At 39.9% G+C, this 19,576-nt stretch overlaps 1 protein-coding gene across 1 annotated transcript; it reads right to left on the bottom strand.

Moving 5' to 3' along the window:
* Positions 1 to 9,723: 9,723 nt before the first annotated feature.
* LOC103701239 (uncharacterized) lies at positions 9,724 to 12,158 on the bottom strand. Its single transcript, XM_008783232.6, has 2 exons — positions 11,699 to 12,158; positions 9,724 to 10,741 (listed from the first exon to the last, which is right to left on the bottom strand). Exons 1-2 carry the CDS (start codon positions 12,093 to 12,095, stop codon positions 9,963 to 9,965), a joined length of 1,176 nt encoding a protein of 391 aa, XP_008781454.3. The 5' UTR covers positions 12,096 to 12,158; the 3' UTR covers positions 9,724 to 9,962.
* Positions 12,159 to 19,576: the final 7,418 nt, after the last annotated feature.

Genomic DNA, 19,576 nt, shown 5'->3' with positions numbered 1-19,576 from the left:
CCGCTGCGATCAACCTGGAGCCATGGTCTCTGATCACAAACGCCACTCCCGCGCCAACACTACCGGCGGGCAAACTCCCATCAAAATTCACCTTAAGGGGACCAAGTGGTGGGGGCTCCCAAGAAACAAGAGCAAACCTGGGCGCTATAGAAGCGAAGAAGGGGCCCCAGGTGTCCCTAGCCACCGCAGATGAATCAGACTCTATAGACTCAATGACCTCCACTGCCTGATGGAGGGTCCGCTCCACAACAAACCTCAGGGGTGCCCTCCTATCGTCAAAAACTCTGGCATTTCTATCCAGCCAAATATGGTAAGCCAAGTAAACATAATCAATACCCTACCTTACAATGCTCGGAGATCGTATGGCAGACCTCACTTGCCGTAAAAAATTCTTCACCACAACATCGGACCCCGAAAGGGGAAACGATGCCCTCCTCCAAACCTGAGCTGCCTGAGGGTACTCAAACAGAACATGACTAACAGTCTCCACCGAATCTGAGCAGTCCACACACGTCGGCGAAATCCTGACTTCCCTCCTGGCTAACATGCGCCTAGTCGACATGCAGTCCTAGACCACCTTCCAGATGAACAACGCCACTCGGGAGTGGACCTGCATCCTCCAGATCCAGCTACCATCACAACGCTTGGCCACCTCACCCCCCATCACCACCTGTATGCCAGCCGACCGCATCCTGGCTGACCCCGTCGCAGTCCACACCTATCTGTCCAGCCCCCTCGAAGTACTGGGATGACAAGTACCCTCTCAGCTAGCTGTGCCCCGAATGTCTCCCTAACCAAGACCTCATCGCACCATCTCTCGCCGGATACCATTAGATCGCTGACTCTGAGTCCGACCAGTCTCGCCGAATCAACCACCGTCAGCATCCAGCAAAGTAGTAGCTCCGTCAACCACTTATCCTCTAGAACATCGATGGACTGCCCATCCCCAATCGTTCACCTAATCGCCGATAGCACCGATTGGGTGAAGGAGCAGATCTCTTGCCAGATGAAGGAACAGTAACACCCGGCCCGAAACTCCACCTCGGTCAAGTGGGCGCCATCAATAAGACACTCCACAGACTATCTGGCTCCAAAACAAACCTGGCAACACGTTGTGCAGCTAAAACCTCTCGCCTCGCCAGCAATGACTATTTCCCCAAACCACCATGTCTGAATGGCTGACAAATAACCTCCCACGCCACCAAATGAATCCCCCGTCTGCCCTTTCGCCTGCCCCATATAAAGTCCCTGAACAACTGCTCCAATAACCTCAACAGAGACACTAGCACTGATGTGTTCGCTAGCAAGTATACTGGCATTGAGCTTAAAACCGACCGCACCAGGGTGATCTGCCCCATCATGGAAAGGGCATCCATCTGCCATCCCTCCAATCCGCGCCTGAAACTCAGCTCAACCTCGAAGCAATCACTACGCCGAAGACGCCGACCAGTGATGGAAACCCCAAGATACCTCATCATGCCCTCCTGCTCACCCACGCCTAGGATCTCCTTGATGGAGGCTTTGATCTGCGGTTGAGTCCTCGGACTAAAACAAATAGCAGACTTGGACCTGTTCACCTTCTGACCCGAAGCAACACCACTCCTTGAAACGTTCCAATTAACCCTTCTGACTTTTAGGGTGCATTTCGATCGCCATGGATCAGAATCAGAATCGAAATGAAATAGAATGGAATATAAATTGAAATGGACATATTCCTCAATGCATTTAGTTCGTAATTAGAATCAAAATCTGAACCAAAAAATTGATTAAATAGAGAGATATTTTTGAAAAATCAATAAATAGAGGGGTACTTTGGAAAATCAATTTTTAAAGTGTGGCATAATAGGATTTGAACATTAAGAGGAGAACCGAGATTAGATTTTGGAAGGTTAGGTATTCTCATTCTCTCTGGAATGGGATTGGAAAGGGGAATAGGACTCCTTCTAACCAAATGGTTGGAGTGCGAGTTACTTATTCCTATTTCCATTCTAGAGCCCAACTCCCACCAATCAAATATATTCTTAATTTAAATCTATTTTACAATCCATCTCAACAAATTTAGGTAGCAATCGTGAGAAACTGACGCATGGATCAAGTTAGACGTAGCTGGAATAGATGAAAGTTATGTGACTCTTGCTGAATTTGATAGTAGTGGAATTCAACCATAACATGGGTAGGCAGATTGAAAGATTAAAACCTGACTGTGATCAATCATGATACATTGGAATGACTCACATGCTGAAGGATATTAGATAGTGACCTAGTTCGGGGTTATACTACACATTGGATCATGGGAGTGAATCGTTAAAATCGTTGATGATAGTAGCGATAATGAATTGGCTGTGCTACATTTATCTTATCTCCTAATATAGATAAGTGTAATTATACTTTATCAGTGACTTTTCAACAATCAAACCTATCAATGCATTTAATCTTAGCTTAACTTACTAGTAGACTTCTACCTTAGGAGCAGTGTTAACTTAGATCTCTATTACCATAGCTCAGGCTACATCATTATCTCTATCAAATCTATCCTCTTCAAATAGTAGTATGATGGTGATGAAAGTCCTTCAAAGTCAGTGCACTTGAACCTATGCTACACTCATATTCTTTTTTTGATCATGATCTTTTTGGCTACTTTAATGCTAGTGGTATATTTACGCACCTATCTATTTTGTACCTTCTGACTTGTCATTGCTCTTTCGAACATGTCCTGGATGAGACGAAAAATGGTGACAACAAAGTCAGTGTTGTCCTTTCCCTCTTCCACCCTTCCCAATCTTGTTCCCTGGTTATTGGCAGCCCAATTCCTCTTCGCCCTCACCACCACCCATCATTAATCTTTTACTCATCATCCTTCTTCTGATTTTCACATATTTGTAATAACAAATTGCTGAATTTGGACCACTTTGACCGAATTTGTCATCTCTGGCCATTTCTATTTGATCAGCACTGAAGATCGAGGGGGATGGAAGGAGGCAATTCCTGTTAAAACACGGCAATTATAGCTGAAAATTGGTGAAATGGCAATGATGTCTATTTTATATATGAACAACATAATTAGCGACTTCCCAAACTAGTATAATAGTGATTAATGCTAAAGGTTATTATTTTAAAATCACGCTCGAAAAATTAAGTACATACGTGTATGATCTTGTCCAGTCCAATTGGGACATTCCTCGCAATCAAAGCAAATCTTCTAAAAATGTTATGACATTATTGGAAGACAAGAACTTATCCTCACAAAATCTTCAGCATTCATGAACTTCATTTCACAAGATCCTGGGTGGGATTTCGAGGAGAAGAATCAAGCCTCATCACACTTTGTACCAGATATGGATTTCACTAGGAGGTATGTCCTGAGACTAACGTATTATGGGGGAAAGAATCACGACCAACTTATGAATCAGGTGCATGAACATGTGTATTTTTAAAATAGAAAGTTATAACTAGCCAAATCCGATCCTTGGATTCTCATGGTTGGTCACATCTACATAAGACCACCAATCTGCCAATAAAACTCCAGATATATTATTTAATTGTTAGCAATCATTTGCAGCGTTCACACTTCTTTCCTGTCCCCACCAATTTTTCCCATTTAAACCTTAGTTCACTTCTCGGAGCAAGCAAGTGAGATCTATAAGAAAATATAAAATATATAAATAAATCTACTTCATCCTATCAACTTAAGCTTTTAGAATAAATGGTGATTTTAACATAGTATCATAGCAGAGGTCCTAAGTTTGAACCCTGTCTTCGCACTCTTTAACTTCATTATTAAAAATTTTACATGTTGGGCTTCTTCATTAAAGAAAAGTCCGGCCCACATGTGAGGAAGAGTATAAGAAAATATAAAATATATAAACAAATCTACCTCATCCTATCAGCTTAAATTTTTGGGACAAATGGTGATTTTAACAAGATCCTTCAAGGAGAAGGAGGAGAAATATTATGGATATAATCACATAAGATCTTACAAAATAAGCATGAGCTATCAGGTCTTCAATGGGTCCTATCTCATCCCCTCCTTCCATTTATTATTCGTGCTCTATGTTGCTGTATTTTTATTTTTCATGCCATGCATTCTCCATAGAGATTGATCACTAGACTTCCATAGGTAACTCAACCTTCTACACAGCATTAACCTAAGCTCAATCCTTTAGTCTTGGATATTTGAAGCAATGATAGAGCTCTGCATTCCCTTCCAAATCCACTTAGCAGTCCTGCTGCAAAGAAGTTATGTTGTTGACCTTTTCAGATGAAATGAAGAACCATGTTGCTGTGTTATATGATTAAAAAATATTATGTGGCTTATCCATCTACAAATTATTTATGTTTCTTCCGGTTCTATTTCTCTTGATAGCTAAGAGGGCACATCTTTCTTGTACTTTCACTGATCGGTGAGTTTGGATGAAATAACAAGACTGGCGCTGAAAGGGAACAAAAAAAACACACAGTACCAATCATTGAAGAGATTGATCTCAGATAGGGATTTGGTTTTCATCGTCATGATGGAGCAATTACCACGAGAGGTCGGTGCAACCTGCCGACCGTGCAATATGAGAGAAATTTTATATGAGTTCCTAAATAGATGTCTTATTATTTACAGCTTGAAAAGTTACAATTTTCATGCTTGAAATCACCTAGGTCCCAAATAGGCAGGCTGTTATTTTTAGCTCCCTAATCTCCAACTTCAACTTATGATATATCGAGAACAATTTACCAATAGATCCTAGATGGATGGGATCCTACTTATAATAAGATTCACAAAGTTAGCGAGCAACACGCACAAATATGTTGAGAACAAATTATTAATGCATTTCCTAATGAATGCTTTTGTGAAGATTCGCGTGGGCGTGTATTTAGTCCCATATTGATTATTTGCTGGATAGATTCTGAATACTTATATATGATCAAGAAACCCAAATAATACCTTCCGGCTAGCTATATTGGGTAAGGTCTTAGTTTGTTACAAATGGTATTATAGTGGACCTAACCCATAATTTATGTGAATTAAGGATCACTGCATCACATATCTATTGGGGTTGACCACGGGTCAATCGTAGTGCTTGCAATTAGATTTAAATTCTTAGCCTGATGAGAATGTCATAACTTAAACAGAATGAGTATGTAAGAATCCGTGTAGGTGTGTATTTAGTCCCACATCGGTTATTCGCCGGTAGATCTTGGGTACCTATATAGGATCAAGAAACCTAAATAATATCTTCTGGCTAATCATTTTGGGTGAGGTTCTAAGTTGTTATAACTTGAATATTCACCTTCTCTCATATATATATATATATATATATATATACATATATATATATACATGTATATATACATATATACATATATATATATATACATGTATATATACATATATACATATATATATATATATACATGTATATATACATATATACATATATATATACATATATATATACATGTATATATACATATATATATACATATATATATACACATATATATATATATATATATATATATATATATATATATATATATATATATATATATGTATAGTTAGACAAATTATATATTTTTATTGGTGTGCTTTCTGTGTTTCTCTCGTTTTTTAAACAACAAAGATTGAAATATTACAAAGTTGCAGCTGAAAGACACTTGGCAAATCTCAAAGTAAACAATAAATTGAAGTTCCTGAACCGAATTATAAATAACTTCAACAAACTGTGCATCAGTAACTTATTTCATTAGATTATAAATAATATAGCGTTCGGTACGTGGGTTGTTGGGTTGCACAGTCCCCAATTTGTTTTGGGCTTGAAGATTTTTTGCACCGAGTTTGTCCAATTCCCCGGTCAATTCGCTAAAGCTTGGCCCAATTAAGGCCCGGTCCAACACTGTTACTAGTCCTCGTTATGAAATTAACAAACAGTGCCCATTGCACGTGAGATCACAAATACCACCTCATGCAGTCAACTCAATCCCAGCGTGCAACAACAATTTAGAAACGACTCCATGCCTCAAGTCAGAACTATTTTTAACATAATTTCCTGCTGCTATTCTAGAATGTCACATATTTTGTTCCCAAAAGCCGGTCTGTCTTTCTTCCACTCACAGGGCGAGGCATGCTTTGTTTTGTGCATCACAGGATGAGACTTCTTTGTACTGTAATCAATTTATAGGAAGAAGCAATGGGAGGTGGGGATTGAAGCAGCCTTCATAACTAACTCAACCTAAGACATTCTTTTATTCGAAAGCCATGCATGATCGAGCAATAGATATGTCGAATGATGATGCTTCGACTAACATTACATTACAAGCTGATAACATGAAGTCCAAACCTAGCAGATACATAGATCGAGAAGAATTGAACTGCCTGGGAAAATCAGCAAACAAGCCTGATAATAAAGTGTTTTCGAAGAAACTACATGATAAATACCTACTTGACATAGCACCAGATTCAGAGTCCAAGGAATGTAATGTGATATAAACACTCGAGTGAGGGAGTGCTTCTAAGCTACCATAAGATCTTAGTGCCAAGCGAGAGTGGTAGTTTTGTTCCACTAGGCAACAAAATATATAACGTTGGGTGAAATTTGGACGTGGTCTCGTCTAACTCCAATGCGCGTGTCAGTATTATATAGGTTTTTTTTTATAGATAGGGCTGTCAACGGGCCGAGCTGCTCGGGCTCGGCTCGGGCCCGGCTCGGTAAAAGCCCGGCTCGAGCTCGGCTCGTTAGTCAAATGAGCCCGAACCCGAGCCCAAAATGAGGCCCGTTTAAATCCGAGCCCGAGCCCGAGCAGCTCGTAAGCCCAAACAAGCTCAAAAGAGGACTCAGTCCAATTAACAAATTAATTGGGTCCCAATTAAATTTGGACTCAATCCAATTAAATTTTATTTGGCTTAATCAATTTCAATCCCAATCTGATTGAACCCAGTTGGATTTAAATCAGACCCAATCTGAGCTAATCCAAATCCATTTAATTTCTTTAAATCGAATTGGATTGGTTTGGGTTCAGATTTAGCCCGTTAACCCAAACCCAATCCGTTAACCCTTCCCTCCACCTCCTCTTTCTTTTTTTTTCTTCTCTTTCTTCTGGGTTTCTCCAGAAGCTTCTCGCACCGGGTGTCCCTCCCCTCCCCTATCACCTTCCTCCTCTGCCGCCGATGCCTCGTTACCTCCTTCCGTTACCTGGGAAAGAAATCGCACCCGAGGCCCTTCCCCCTCTTTCTTCTCCGTTTCTCCCCCTCTCTTTTCCTCTTTTTGTTGACTCCTCCACCGGCGAGACTGCGACAGAGGAGGTGAGTCCCTCGCACGGGAGGATCGGGCCACGGCCGGCGGCGTCCTCGGCCGTGCCTGCGGCCAACGCCCGTGCCGGCGGTGCTCGCGGCCGAAGCCGGCGGCTGCCACACGCGACGAGGTGAGTCCATTCTTCTCTCTTTTTTTTCTTTCTTTCTTTCTTTCTTTCGTTCGTTCCTTCTTTCTTTTCTTCTTCTTCTCTTCTTTCTTTCTTTCCTTTATTTTTCTCTCCGACGACGAACCGTCGGAACCGAGCTCGGCTACTCGTTCTTCTCTCCGACGGAAACGGGGACAGGTATGGGGATGGCCGGATAGGGATGGGGATGGAGATGGGGCGAGCCCGAGCCGAAGAATTGATGAAACGAGCCAAGCCGAGCCTGCGGAGGCTCGGGCTCGGCTCGGCTCGTTAACAGCCCTATGTATGGATATCCTTCTAAATATCAAATTTTGCATGAATACCCTTCCAAAATTGATATTTGCATGTATATCCTCGTAAAATTCTGTATTGTATAAATGCCCATAATATAATGATCGTTCTAACGGTGTTAAGAAAAATCATATTTATATTAATTAAAAATAAAATAAAAATTTAAAATTACGCTATTTTTTCTGCCTTCTTTTTCTGCTATCGGGATTACGATCTATTTGCATATTTATTTATTAAGAATATTTTAGTTATTTTAATTTGAAACCGTTAATTTTTTAACATCGTTAGCATAGGTACATATGCAAAAATAAAAATAAAAAAAAGAATAGAATAACAAAATAAGTATTTTACGAGAATATACATATAAATATCAATTTTGAAAAAATATTTATATAAAATTTAATATTTAGAAAAATATTCATATAAAAAATTTTATTATCTAATGCACACGAGGTAAGACGGCAAATCCACGTCTGTCTCCGGGATGCGACCCTGCCGGTTTACTGAGTCGGTTATCCGCGTCACCCGACCGCCGTCCAAAAGACGTGAACCGCCGTCTCAAGTAACTAGGAAAAATGCTATAGAACGGAGCAGGTTACGAGGAACACCGATGGGAACAGTATCTTATTTTTTCTTTTTTATAGCTTCTCGAACGCCCACCATATCTTAGATGCTAAGAAAACTGCTGGCTTGTCTCCTTGTGGCTCGGAAAAGGACATAATTGAATCGTCTTTGTTCACCTTCCGCCCAATTTATTAAAGAAAGCTCAGGTTGTACGAGACAGTCAACACTGATATCAGAAAGCTTAATGGCATGGTCTTTGTTTTTTTTTTCTACTCTTATATGTCTGTACAAGCAATTCGGCAGGTGCAAGACTTATCTTAAATCTTATGCCTGCTTAATTTTCTAATCTAATATTATACATGTGTAGCATGTAAAGCGCCGTTTGGATGCTAAAACTTTATATGGGTAATATATCAAGGAAAGCTTCTGCTGAGAGAGTTGGAGAGCTACATGCACCACTTGATGGTCTTTTTTATTGGAGACTTAAGCAGCATATTGCTAATGGTATTCAACTGCATAATAGGATGCAATGCTTAATAACAATCATCAAGAGATGAATAGCCATCAAATAAAATAATTTTATATATCATACACAAGCATGTCTGGTTTGATAGTCGTCTATCTTCTTATGATTACCATCAAGTATTGCATTGCGCACGACAAAAAGTTTTTGAGTCATTAAAAACTAGCATCAGCCATGCTAAGCCGATTGGCTTGTGCTAAAATATTCAACTTTTTACTATGTGCCACATAGCTTGGTGTTTCTTTTGCTTGTTAGGGACCATTTGCTCGAGATAAACGACTCATACTTAGGTCTTGACAAGATAAGAATGAAACTGGATGCCGGATAATGATCGCATGTTGTGATACCATCTGGTATCAATGTATCTCCTGTCCAAGCACCTTTCAGACCTTCTCAAGTTGTCATTGCAAATTGTCTCTTTCGATAAGTATGGTTTATCTTTTAAGACTGGTGGATAAGTCATCGTCAGAAATCTAAGACCATTTCAATATTTAGTTTTACTTTATTCATTTTTATGAACAACTTTATAGAAGAGGTAAAATTAGATATGATGCGTGGAATTCCTGATTAGTTCTATCATATTCTATTGCAATCCACAACTTGGATTCACGTTTGACCACGACGTGAACCATCATGATACTCTTCTCTGTACGTCGTCCGTATAAAAGTCTACTTGGAAGAAAACTATGGTTTGGTCAGCTTCCGAAGAAGCGTTGTCTAGTCAATACATTTATGTCCAAGATTATCATGCAAGTTTCTTTGATCTTTTTGTGCCACATTTCATTTCTCACTACGAATAGATTATTCTGTTAATAGAAACATTTGAATCCTCTTTCCTCTGTTAATAGGAAGTTTTGGTAAACAAAAGCACCCCATTAATTTGGAAAATTACTAAAATAAGAAGAACGCCCGTAGTTTAATGATTCTATATAAATAATAATTTTAAGAAAAAGCGTACTTGACTTGAATTCTGCACTAATCGAAAACCGAGCAATGGAATACAAGAATTGGAGGAAACCAAGTTGCTTTGCTCTTCCTAATGACTCCAAAAGCAAATACCAGATCACATTTTTAATAAATAATAAACAAAACAAAAACTATGGTATAAGACTGGAAGCAATAAAATGTGCGCCGAGCGTCAGGTCCCGACGATTGACTTCTATCCCGAAGAAGATGGGGGATAGCGGCCAAAATCCGTCCAGGGCGGCGCCGGAAAGCCCGATCCACTCCCTCCAGTGCTGCTTCCCGGCGGACGGAGATAGCCTGTCTGCTGCTCTGTTTCCCCTGAAGGATAAAGCAGGGGAAAAGCAGAGGAGGGAGAAAAAGAAGATGGAGCAGAGGAGGAAGAAACAGAGGAAGTCGCGAAAGAATGAGAAGCCAGTGAAGAAGTGTTCGCCATAAGAGATGCCATAGAAGAACTGGAGTACATCATTTGTTCCAAAAGGGCCGCGGGAGGCAACGTCCGGTATTGCCCTGTCCCCTGTAAGAGACTAGAGTACTCTAAATAGTCCCTCGAGGCACTGGAAGCTTGAAGCAGAGCAAATGGTTGGGATTCCAAAAGAGTCGCCGGCTGAGGACTGGGAGCCGGCGGCTGAGGCGCAGGAGAAATGGGTGCCGCCGGTCCAAGGTGGACATTCTCGGGGAAGTTCAGCTTGGCTCTGTTTCCTCTGAAGCGGAGGGCGGCCTCGTCGTAGGCCCGGGCGGCGGCCTCGGCGGTCTCGAAGGTGCCGAGCCATACGCGGGCCGCCTTGTGCGGGTCTCTGATTTCTGCTGCCCATTTTCCCCACGGCCGCTGTCGGACGCCGCGGTACCGCCGCCTCTGCCCTTGCTCTGGCTCGGGGTTGGTGGAAGCGGAGTGCTCCTCTGTCGTTGAAGCAGGGGTTGGAGGAGTAGGCGAACCGGTGGCGGGGACAAGGCTATGAGGGCTCTGCTCTGATGCTGTAGAAATAAAAAGACGAGAGTAAAGACTTAAGGTATAACACACACACACACACACACACACAGAGAGAGAGAGAGAGAAAGAGAGAGAGAGAGAGAGAGAGAGAGAGAGAGAGAGATGGCAAGCAGTAATATATGGAGTGGCAAATGAATTATTATGAGTTGCTAATTGGCCATGGCTGGGTCAGGGGATAAAGATGGGGACTGATAACTGGGACAGAGGAGGAGCTGGGAATGGAACAGTAGAGCGGAAACGACAGAATCTTTTAGATGCTCATCGTGATTTTTAAAGCTTGGATTCTTTTGGAGATAAGATGAAGGAAAAACAATATAGAGAGATATGTTCGTCAGCTTACATGAAACGAAAAGCTAAAGCAGATAGCTTTGGGAACACATATCTATGTAGCGAAGATTCAAGACAGTTCGATATTTATCAGAAAAGTAGTGACTAGTATCTAAAAGTAATGTCAATATTTTTTTTTTTGGGTGAATATGAAAAACATCTAATAAGCTAATTTCTAAGTGTACATACTTATTTTATTATGTTTTTTGAGGAATACGCTTATTATGGCAGCAATAAGTTAGTTTGTTCATAGGAGGAACATTCAGAACAAACTTAAATTTTTTCCACTGAAGAGAATAAAACAGATACGTAACTTAAAAATTCCGCGAAGACTCGTATGCGCTGCTACAATAGGAAATATATAAAAAGAACATCTTAAAGAACAAAAAAGAGCAAATGATAAAATCATGTTAATTTATTGCAAACCTCATTTGAATATAACCGGAAAATATTTATATGATCATATTCAGTACTGTTGCAAAAAATCGAAAGAAGAAGAAAAAATCAGACAAGGAGATAAAATCATAGGATAGCACGAGCAAGTTGCAGGACATGACAGGAGAAAAACTGTTATGATAAAACTGTGATGATGATTACTCTGGAGAACTGATCACCTGCCATAATTGTTGATGATGACTCCCCGAAGGCCGGGGAGCTACCGAACTCTGCCGCGAAACCCCGGTAATACCTCAACAGCGACTCCGGCATCAGCTCCTCCCTCTCTCTCTTCATCCCACCGACGACGCCGGCCCCACCCGGACCACTCATCAGCGGCGGCGAAGACGAAGACGAGGAGGTGTACGAAGGCGAACCGACTGCACCTGCTCGGTCCCCGGCGACGACATGCGTCAAGGCCGACACCATCAACGACATCTCCCTCTCTCGACTATACGGCGAGAACATCACGGCCGCCATCTCCGAAACCAGCCCTTCTTCCTCGGCTCCGCCGCTTTCCGGCACGGGGCTACCGATCTCCTTGGAGTCGCGTGGATTCGCCACCTTGAAGCACATGTAATCTTTCAAGTGTCTCCTCTCGGGCAAATCAATCGTTCGAGGCGTAGAGATGATATGAGGTACATATATTTATAAGTCGAGAGCTTGAAAGCGCCGCTTTACGAACAGTAATAATCGCTACGTTTCGAGAATGTTTCATAACCTTTTTGTTCTTCTAATTATTTAATAGGAATAATTAAAAAATATGAAGGTTGTAAATAAGAATTTTTTTTTTTTTAAAAAAAAGAGGAGGTGGAGGGCCAGGAGTTGCTGACCGAGAAAAAGGGCGTTCACACGTGACACCGCCGTGGGTCTATTCGGGGGATGAATGGGTGAGTCGGTGGGTGCGACCGCGGTTGGGGAGTTGAGTAAGATTCCACATTGTCGGTGATGGACCGAGATAAGAACGAGTGGGGAGGGGAGGATTCGTAGTTGGATTTGAGCTTCCTTCTTAATTCCTAAACAGGAAGGTGCCGACATCAATCCAGCGGCGCTTTGGGCCGGATCTAATTGTATCATGGGCTGGTCGGGTTGAAATTGAACCTGACTCTAGAATCGAGTCGGATTCGAGTCCGTAGGAGTTTTCGGTCGAGGCTTGACCACTTTTCAAGCTCGAAATGTTTACTTTACCCCAAACTTCGTTGCCAATGCGATCTGGTTTGATTGAGCTCTTATCATGAATTTTTATGTCATTACGATGGAGTTCGAACCATAAGAGTTAATAATTCTGTTGGAGGAAAAATGGACTGCCCAAAATACATGGATATACGGCCGGCACGTAACGGCGAGCGCGGCAACCCCCAAGGCGCCCGACCTCAACGCGCCTGGCCTTAAGGCTTACAACCTCGATCTCGGCTAAGTTGAGCTCGATCGACCTTAAGTCCAAAGAAAAACTAGTCAAGGGAAGAAGCATATCCCCTCCACTCCACCGAAAATTAAGTCCCCCTCCTCATCTAGGGTCTAATCCCGCGATCTCCACCTCAACGACTGTCAACGATTAAATGCGCATGATCTCAACGGACCGCCTGCCAGCCCAAAATCTCGGACTATCCACGACAACTTATTAATTCACACGATCACGTCCAATTACTACGGTAACTTATTAATTCGCACAGTCATGTCCAATCATAGGTAACCCCTACACCCCTCTTATAAAAGAAAGATCTTTTCTTCTGAGAAAGGGATCTCTTTTCAACTTACTATCTCTGCTTGCTCCACAAATACTCCTTCTGACTTAAGCATCGAAGGGCCGGTGCCGGAACTACCGGCTTCTTGCAGGTCCCCCGAAGAATGCTATCCGCCGCCGCATCTCCTACTGGAGCTCCTCCTCCTCGATCCGCGGTCGTCCGTGGGTCCAGTTTCCAGCAATAAATTCATTTAGCCCTAATTCGACCATTTTCTCACCTGACACTTTTTGAAAGTCGGAGATGAAAACGTGACATTTTTTCTAGTCCATGAATGATGGAACACGTGATGTTGGCGGTAGATACGTCTTTTTCGAGGGTGGACAAATTGAGACATCAGTTTAATTGTGATCCAGCATAAATGATGAATTCTATAATCAGTGATTGAGCTGGAAGTCAAGAAGAAATTTTTGATCCAACTCTCTGATTATGATCAGATTTTGATGATCCAAATGAGGTCAAGCTATAAAAGTCCTACTTTAGGAACTTATGTAGGCAATCTGGCGAAATAATTTCTGTAATCAATAATTTTACTTTAGTAACTTATATACGCAATTTGTTGTGATGCCGTGGGATGGGACTGGTGCCAACTTGGTTCACAAGTTCGTGAAGGACTTTTATCATAAGTTTAACTAGTTGACAAGAAAATTGCGACCACCAGTCTAAATCTAAGCCTCACAATTTCCACCGCTTGATATGTACTTGTTGTTTAACCCACCAGTCTACATTGATACAACAGATAAAAGGCATATGATATCAAGTGCTTTTTTGTTGCAAGATATGGATAAAGCTACCTCTTTGACCATTAATTAGCCCCATTTGTCCTACGTGCATTTATGAAAGGGATGTTCCTTCTCTTTCTTTGCCTTGTGAACTATTTTTTTCTCATCATTCACCAAAACCAAAAAAAAAAAAAAAAACTATATTCTTTTCATCAGAGTGGTCATGCTTATATTTTTGAAATTTACCGGTAAATATTATGAATGTGGCGTATAAGAGTAGCTTATGTATGGTAGGATGTCGTGTAGAGAAATTTGGCTTTCGGGTGCTTGCAGTATTAAGACTTTGTATTTAGAAAGAGAAAGAGTAGGCGACGGCTTCAATAGTAATTTCAATACACAGTTTAATTCTTTGTACTTGTCTTTTATTAGCAGTAAAAGAATATGATCGAAATTTCAAACGAAAAATTAATACAACCGATTTCAATGTTAATGATCCGATAGGTTTAGTCAGCAAGAATAATGAGTTTCAATCAAAAAGTTGCAATGCAATTGCTGCATATTTTGTGTGTGTGGATTATGCTAGTGATGTGTCTATTTTTGCTCCAAATTTGCTTACCTATGAAAACAACCTTTTGGCACTGGATTGTAGTATTAATTTTGTGGGTCACATGTCTCTCTCTAAGAAATTTAGCACATGTGAGTATAGATCGTATGAGAGTTGCTCCACATATGGTGTATTCTCGCCTACCATGACATGTCCTAATCTCACAATAATGCTTGAACTTTGGTGCCCAATCTTTTTCCATTAGATCATCCACAGTTGAACCATAATGAATGAGAGGTGCTTTTTTTTGTTTTTTTGCTACACCAGATGACTCATACCAGTCTGGTGTGGTGTAGATACATCTAAAAAAATCGAAATACGACAAGTCACGAAGTGCCCAAGGCACCTCCTCTCCACCTGTCCAAAGAACTTCAAAGTGATTTGCAACAAAGGTGACCACCCAATCCGCAGCTCCGTTGACCTCTCTTAAGATATACTTTGCCCTGGGGACAGTGTCCCCACTAGCCATGCCTCATATATCTCGAAGCAGGCCTTTTAAATGTGCTTCGGTTTAACAAAACTAATGCCCACTCTTTTTTTTATCTTTCCCTAGTTTCTTATTTATGGGATGGTAAGCAAACTTTTGTTCCCCAAAATATATCGTTGTTTTTGGTACCTACTGCACTCAACAATTTTTTAATCCATGAGGTCTTTTAACCTCTAATTTGTCACATAAGTCAATTGTACAAAGTCTCGTAATTATTTTATAAGAAATTAGATAAAATTCTCTCATCTTATATGATGATGAGTCAATATTTTTCCTTGAAAAGACAAGATTTCAATAACAAATTTTGCATTACATGATTAGGCGCCAATATCTCTTTTTTCTCTATCTTTTTTTTGTTTGAGAGAGAATAAATTATTCTAAGATTCAAGCACTACGTCAATTTATAATCGATAGGGAAGATTGCTTACATTAAGCAGAATCCATTTAAAGCTTGCTTGTCTCACCTTAATTCTATTTCATACTTTTAGTAATGATTTTAGGATTTTTTTGCATCGATACCTTTCTAAATATCGAATTTTGCATGAATATCTTTCCAAAATTAATATTTGTATGTATACCCTCGTAAAATTTTGTTATTGTACAAATACCCATAATATAACAATTGTTCTAATGGTGTTAAGAAAAATTATATTTATATTAATAAAAAATAAAATAAAATTTTAAAATTACGCCATTGTCCTTGTCTTCTTCTCCTATCAGAATCATGATCTATTTGCATATCTACCTATTAAGGATATTTTAGCCATTTTAATTTAAAACTGTTAATTTTTTAATGTTGTTAGATAGCATGGGTATATATGCAAAAACAAAAATAAAAAAAGGGTAAAATGACAAAACAAGTGTTTTACAAGGGTATACATGTAAATATCAATTTTGGATGGGTATTCATGCAAAATCCAATATTTAGAAGGATATTCGTACAAAACAACCCATAATTTTAATATACACATCAACTTATTTTTTGATGCACTTAATCACATCATCAGACGTGGTCGTTTGTATATGTCATTGCTGACGTCTGTCACATGAGATCATAATGTCACGAGCCTATAGACGACATCCAAATAGTAGTAAACAAATGGGCTTCAAATGAGACGGGCCCGTAAAGCTCATTCTAATACCCACCCAGACCTAATCCACTGTGATCATCTCTTTCTTATTATGGTATTATAGTCTGACTTGGACACCTGTTGAAGTCTGTCGATTACAAAAAGACCTTGGTCAACCCAACACACGTGGCCAATCTGAAGCTGCAGTTTGTTTCGGTCACTGGATCATCGTCATCATCAACTAAGACCAGCTACATGAGTTGGCATGCTAGCATGCTAAATAAAATAAAATAAAATAAAATATAAGAAGATATTAGAATAATATGAAACATTTTATGTAACTTGGATAGCATATAGTTTACTTATATCGCATTGCCAACATGTGCAATGTGATCGATAGTTCAGCAAAAAAATAAAAATTCAATGCGATTAACATGGGGTGAACCAATTCTACGCAAGGAGTCTAAGGGTTTGCCTTTTGACCTCCTATTAATATTTTTTTTGGATTCTACGAGCAATGACTCGACCTACCGAGGGCCGTCGCTTTGACCTAGGTTGGATGGGGTAGATATAGAATAGTAGGTACGAATTAGGCCATCTTGGTCTAAAAAAATTAAAAAAATTTGACATGTGCGATCGATCTAGATTGAAACCTTGTCACCACCCAACGCCATGTGTCTTTAAAAAATAGCAAAGAGTCATATTGTTTGAATGATGCTATGCGAGGGATATCTCTAGATTGTGCGAGAACTTTTTATCAATGCGGAAAACATTGATATAGACCATGCATTTAAACTTATGGATGAAACATTCCTCAACAAAAAAATGAAATATTCTGAGACAAATAGTTATTTCCCAGTAGTTATTTAAGTTTTTGTTTGGTGGAAAGTTTTCATTTCTTGTTGGAATAACTCTAAGATTGAAGTTACTTTTTCCCACTGCAAAAAGAGTTAGAAAAAAAGAGAGGATCTTATTACAAAAAATGTGGGAATTCCATCCTCTCTTGACATGGTTATTTTAGAAATAAGTATATTAATTTGACTAAAACAGTTATCCTAAGTCCCATAACCTACTTTACTGTAGCTTTATTCATGAACCAGAACAGAAGTCCACAAATTTGGACCCATAAGATGACATCATGCATGAGATTATAAGAAACGAATTGGTTTAGTTAATATCTCCTAAACTACGACTTCATGTCCACGTTCCATGGGCCATATCCATTTGTCACATCATGCATGTCCACGTAATTCCGCACGCAGGCGTTATATATTTGTATATAGATAGATATATAGATATGGATGTTTAGATACATAGGCTTGGGTTCTGGATGGGGATGAACTTGGGAAGGAAAACGACTAGGATCCTTACTTTTTTGGCCCGGAGTCATGCATCTGGCTCAAGCTTTTAGTTAAACAAGGTGGGCTTCACCTACTTTTAACATGGCGTGCTCTATACAATTCCATGCATCCCTTTTAGAGTAAAGACAAACTCAGGCGAATCTATAGACCAATGTTTTATGCTACCCAATGACTATCTCACGGCACCACCTGGTATAAGGGATTATGATGAAGACCAGCTAGCTAGACCTAGCTAGGTCCAATGGGACTTAGCGTGGAAGAAGGACTCACCTTTCTTTGTAAGGATCCATCATTAAATCATCCATCGGACACTTTAAGATCTATGCAGATGGATGAATGATGGAGTTTGAAGTGATTTGAGATCTGTGTGGCGGGGGATCTAATGCTGAACTCGTGCAAAGAAGGGTGAATCTTCCTTTCATGCAAAAGATACCATCCTGATCCTCCTAGCTTAATTGATTTGCACTCCTTCCTCCATGCATGGGAGATGTTTCAGATTCTATAGGTGACATGTTTATTCTATTCCCTTGTACTACAAGAAACTTGAACTTTAGCGACGTTTTTTTTTTGGCTATTAGCGACGCTTTTAAGCGTCGGTAGAAACCATCTCGACGTTTTCCAAAGCGTCGGTAAAGCGTCGCCTATGCTACAGTGGAAAAAATATTTATTTAACGACGCTAAAAAGCATCGTTAAAAGAGTCGTCAATTACATATTAACTTCGACAATGCTTTTAAGCGTCGTCATTAGCTGCCGACGCTTGAAATAAGCGTTGGCAAATAAGAGTCGGAAGGTTTTTTTTTTTTTTTGTGTAGTGTTGTGAATGGAACTAGAATGAAGAGACTAGAGTAACAAAATAACAAAAAGTTCTTGCATGGCTGACCAATTCTGGAACACTTTGTAGGCGCTTCCACGATTTTTTACTCACTTCGTCCCGTGATGTATATAGATGAAGCTTGGTACCAGCCAATTATAGAATGCTAGCATACTTGTTCGTGAACATCACACAATCCAAAAAGTGAAAAGTTGGCAGGAACAAAAAGAGAATGCATTATGCCGGCTTGTTCTTGTCCCATCAAAAAAAATACTGAATTTTTTTTTGATAGAATATAGCATACGTGCATGTACACATCCATCCATATATATATATATATCTATAAACTATTCGTACATATTTTTGGAATCTTACAATCCAAAAATATTGGTCCAAATTTCTTTTTCTCAAAAAAAAAAAAGGATGGGAGAAAGCCCAGATAAAATCCAAATTAGGACACAATTCAAAGCCAGGTACTCGCAAGTCGCATCCAGCATCAAATGGTAAGCAAGTTGGCGCCCTCATTCCTGGTCCCCGTGAACTTATCTTGTGAATTAATAATATTTGATCCACACAAATGTATCCAATGAATTACTGAGGGGTGCGTGCATCCAAACGAGCCCATTCCACTGCCAAGAAGTGAAGTGGCATGTTATATGAGAGTCATGGGCGGCCTTGCAAAAGAATTAAACTTATAGTCTCTTCCAATGGAAGAACTTGTATGTACTTTTGATGATACTAGTCTTTTGATATATATATATATATATATATATATATATATATATATATATATATATATATATATATATATATATATTAGACTATATTACTTATAATTTATGATGTAAATATACATTTGTTTCTTGTAGGAAAGCGCAAGGCAACTTGACTTAGGGTGATGGCATGAAGCCTTGCTAAAGGAATAGGCAAAGGGATCCGATAGGCGACATTGGTTAGAAGAATGACCCTTTCGCATGTTAGAATAGTTTCTCAACTAATGCGCTTCAAAACCGACCATAGCTAACGTGGCAAATTGACTAAATAGAAGCTCATCAAGAAGCCACAAGCCGATCAACAAAAATCTGCTACATGGCTAATCCAAAGGCACGTGAAGGGTTCTTCGAATTTCTAACCTTCTCTGGCGATGGGTCACCCAAGATTGTGAATGGTTTCCATAACTGTGTGATGAACAAGCGATCTATGTGGATGAGATGCATGGATGAAACGACCAGGTGTGATCTTCAGGAGTTATGCGACTT

Source organism: Phoenix dactylifera, chromosome 4 (genome assembly GCF_051530095.1).
Source record: "Phoenix dactylifera cultivar Ajwa chromosome 4, Ajwa_hap1_PhDact_Kaust_v1.1, whole genome shotgun sequence".
NCBI classification, from domain to species: Eukaryota; Viridiplantae; Streptophyta; class Magnoliopsida; order Arecales; family Arecaceae; genus Phoenix; species Phoenix dactylifera.
The sequence above is the reverse complement of the archived record's forward strand: the minus strand, read 5'-3'. Positions and strand labels throughout refer to the sequence as shown.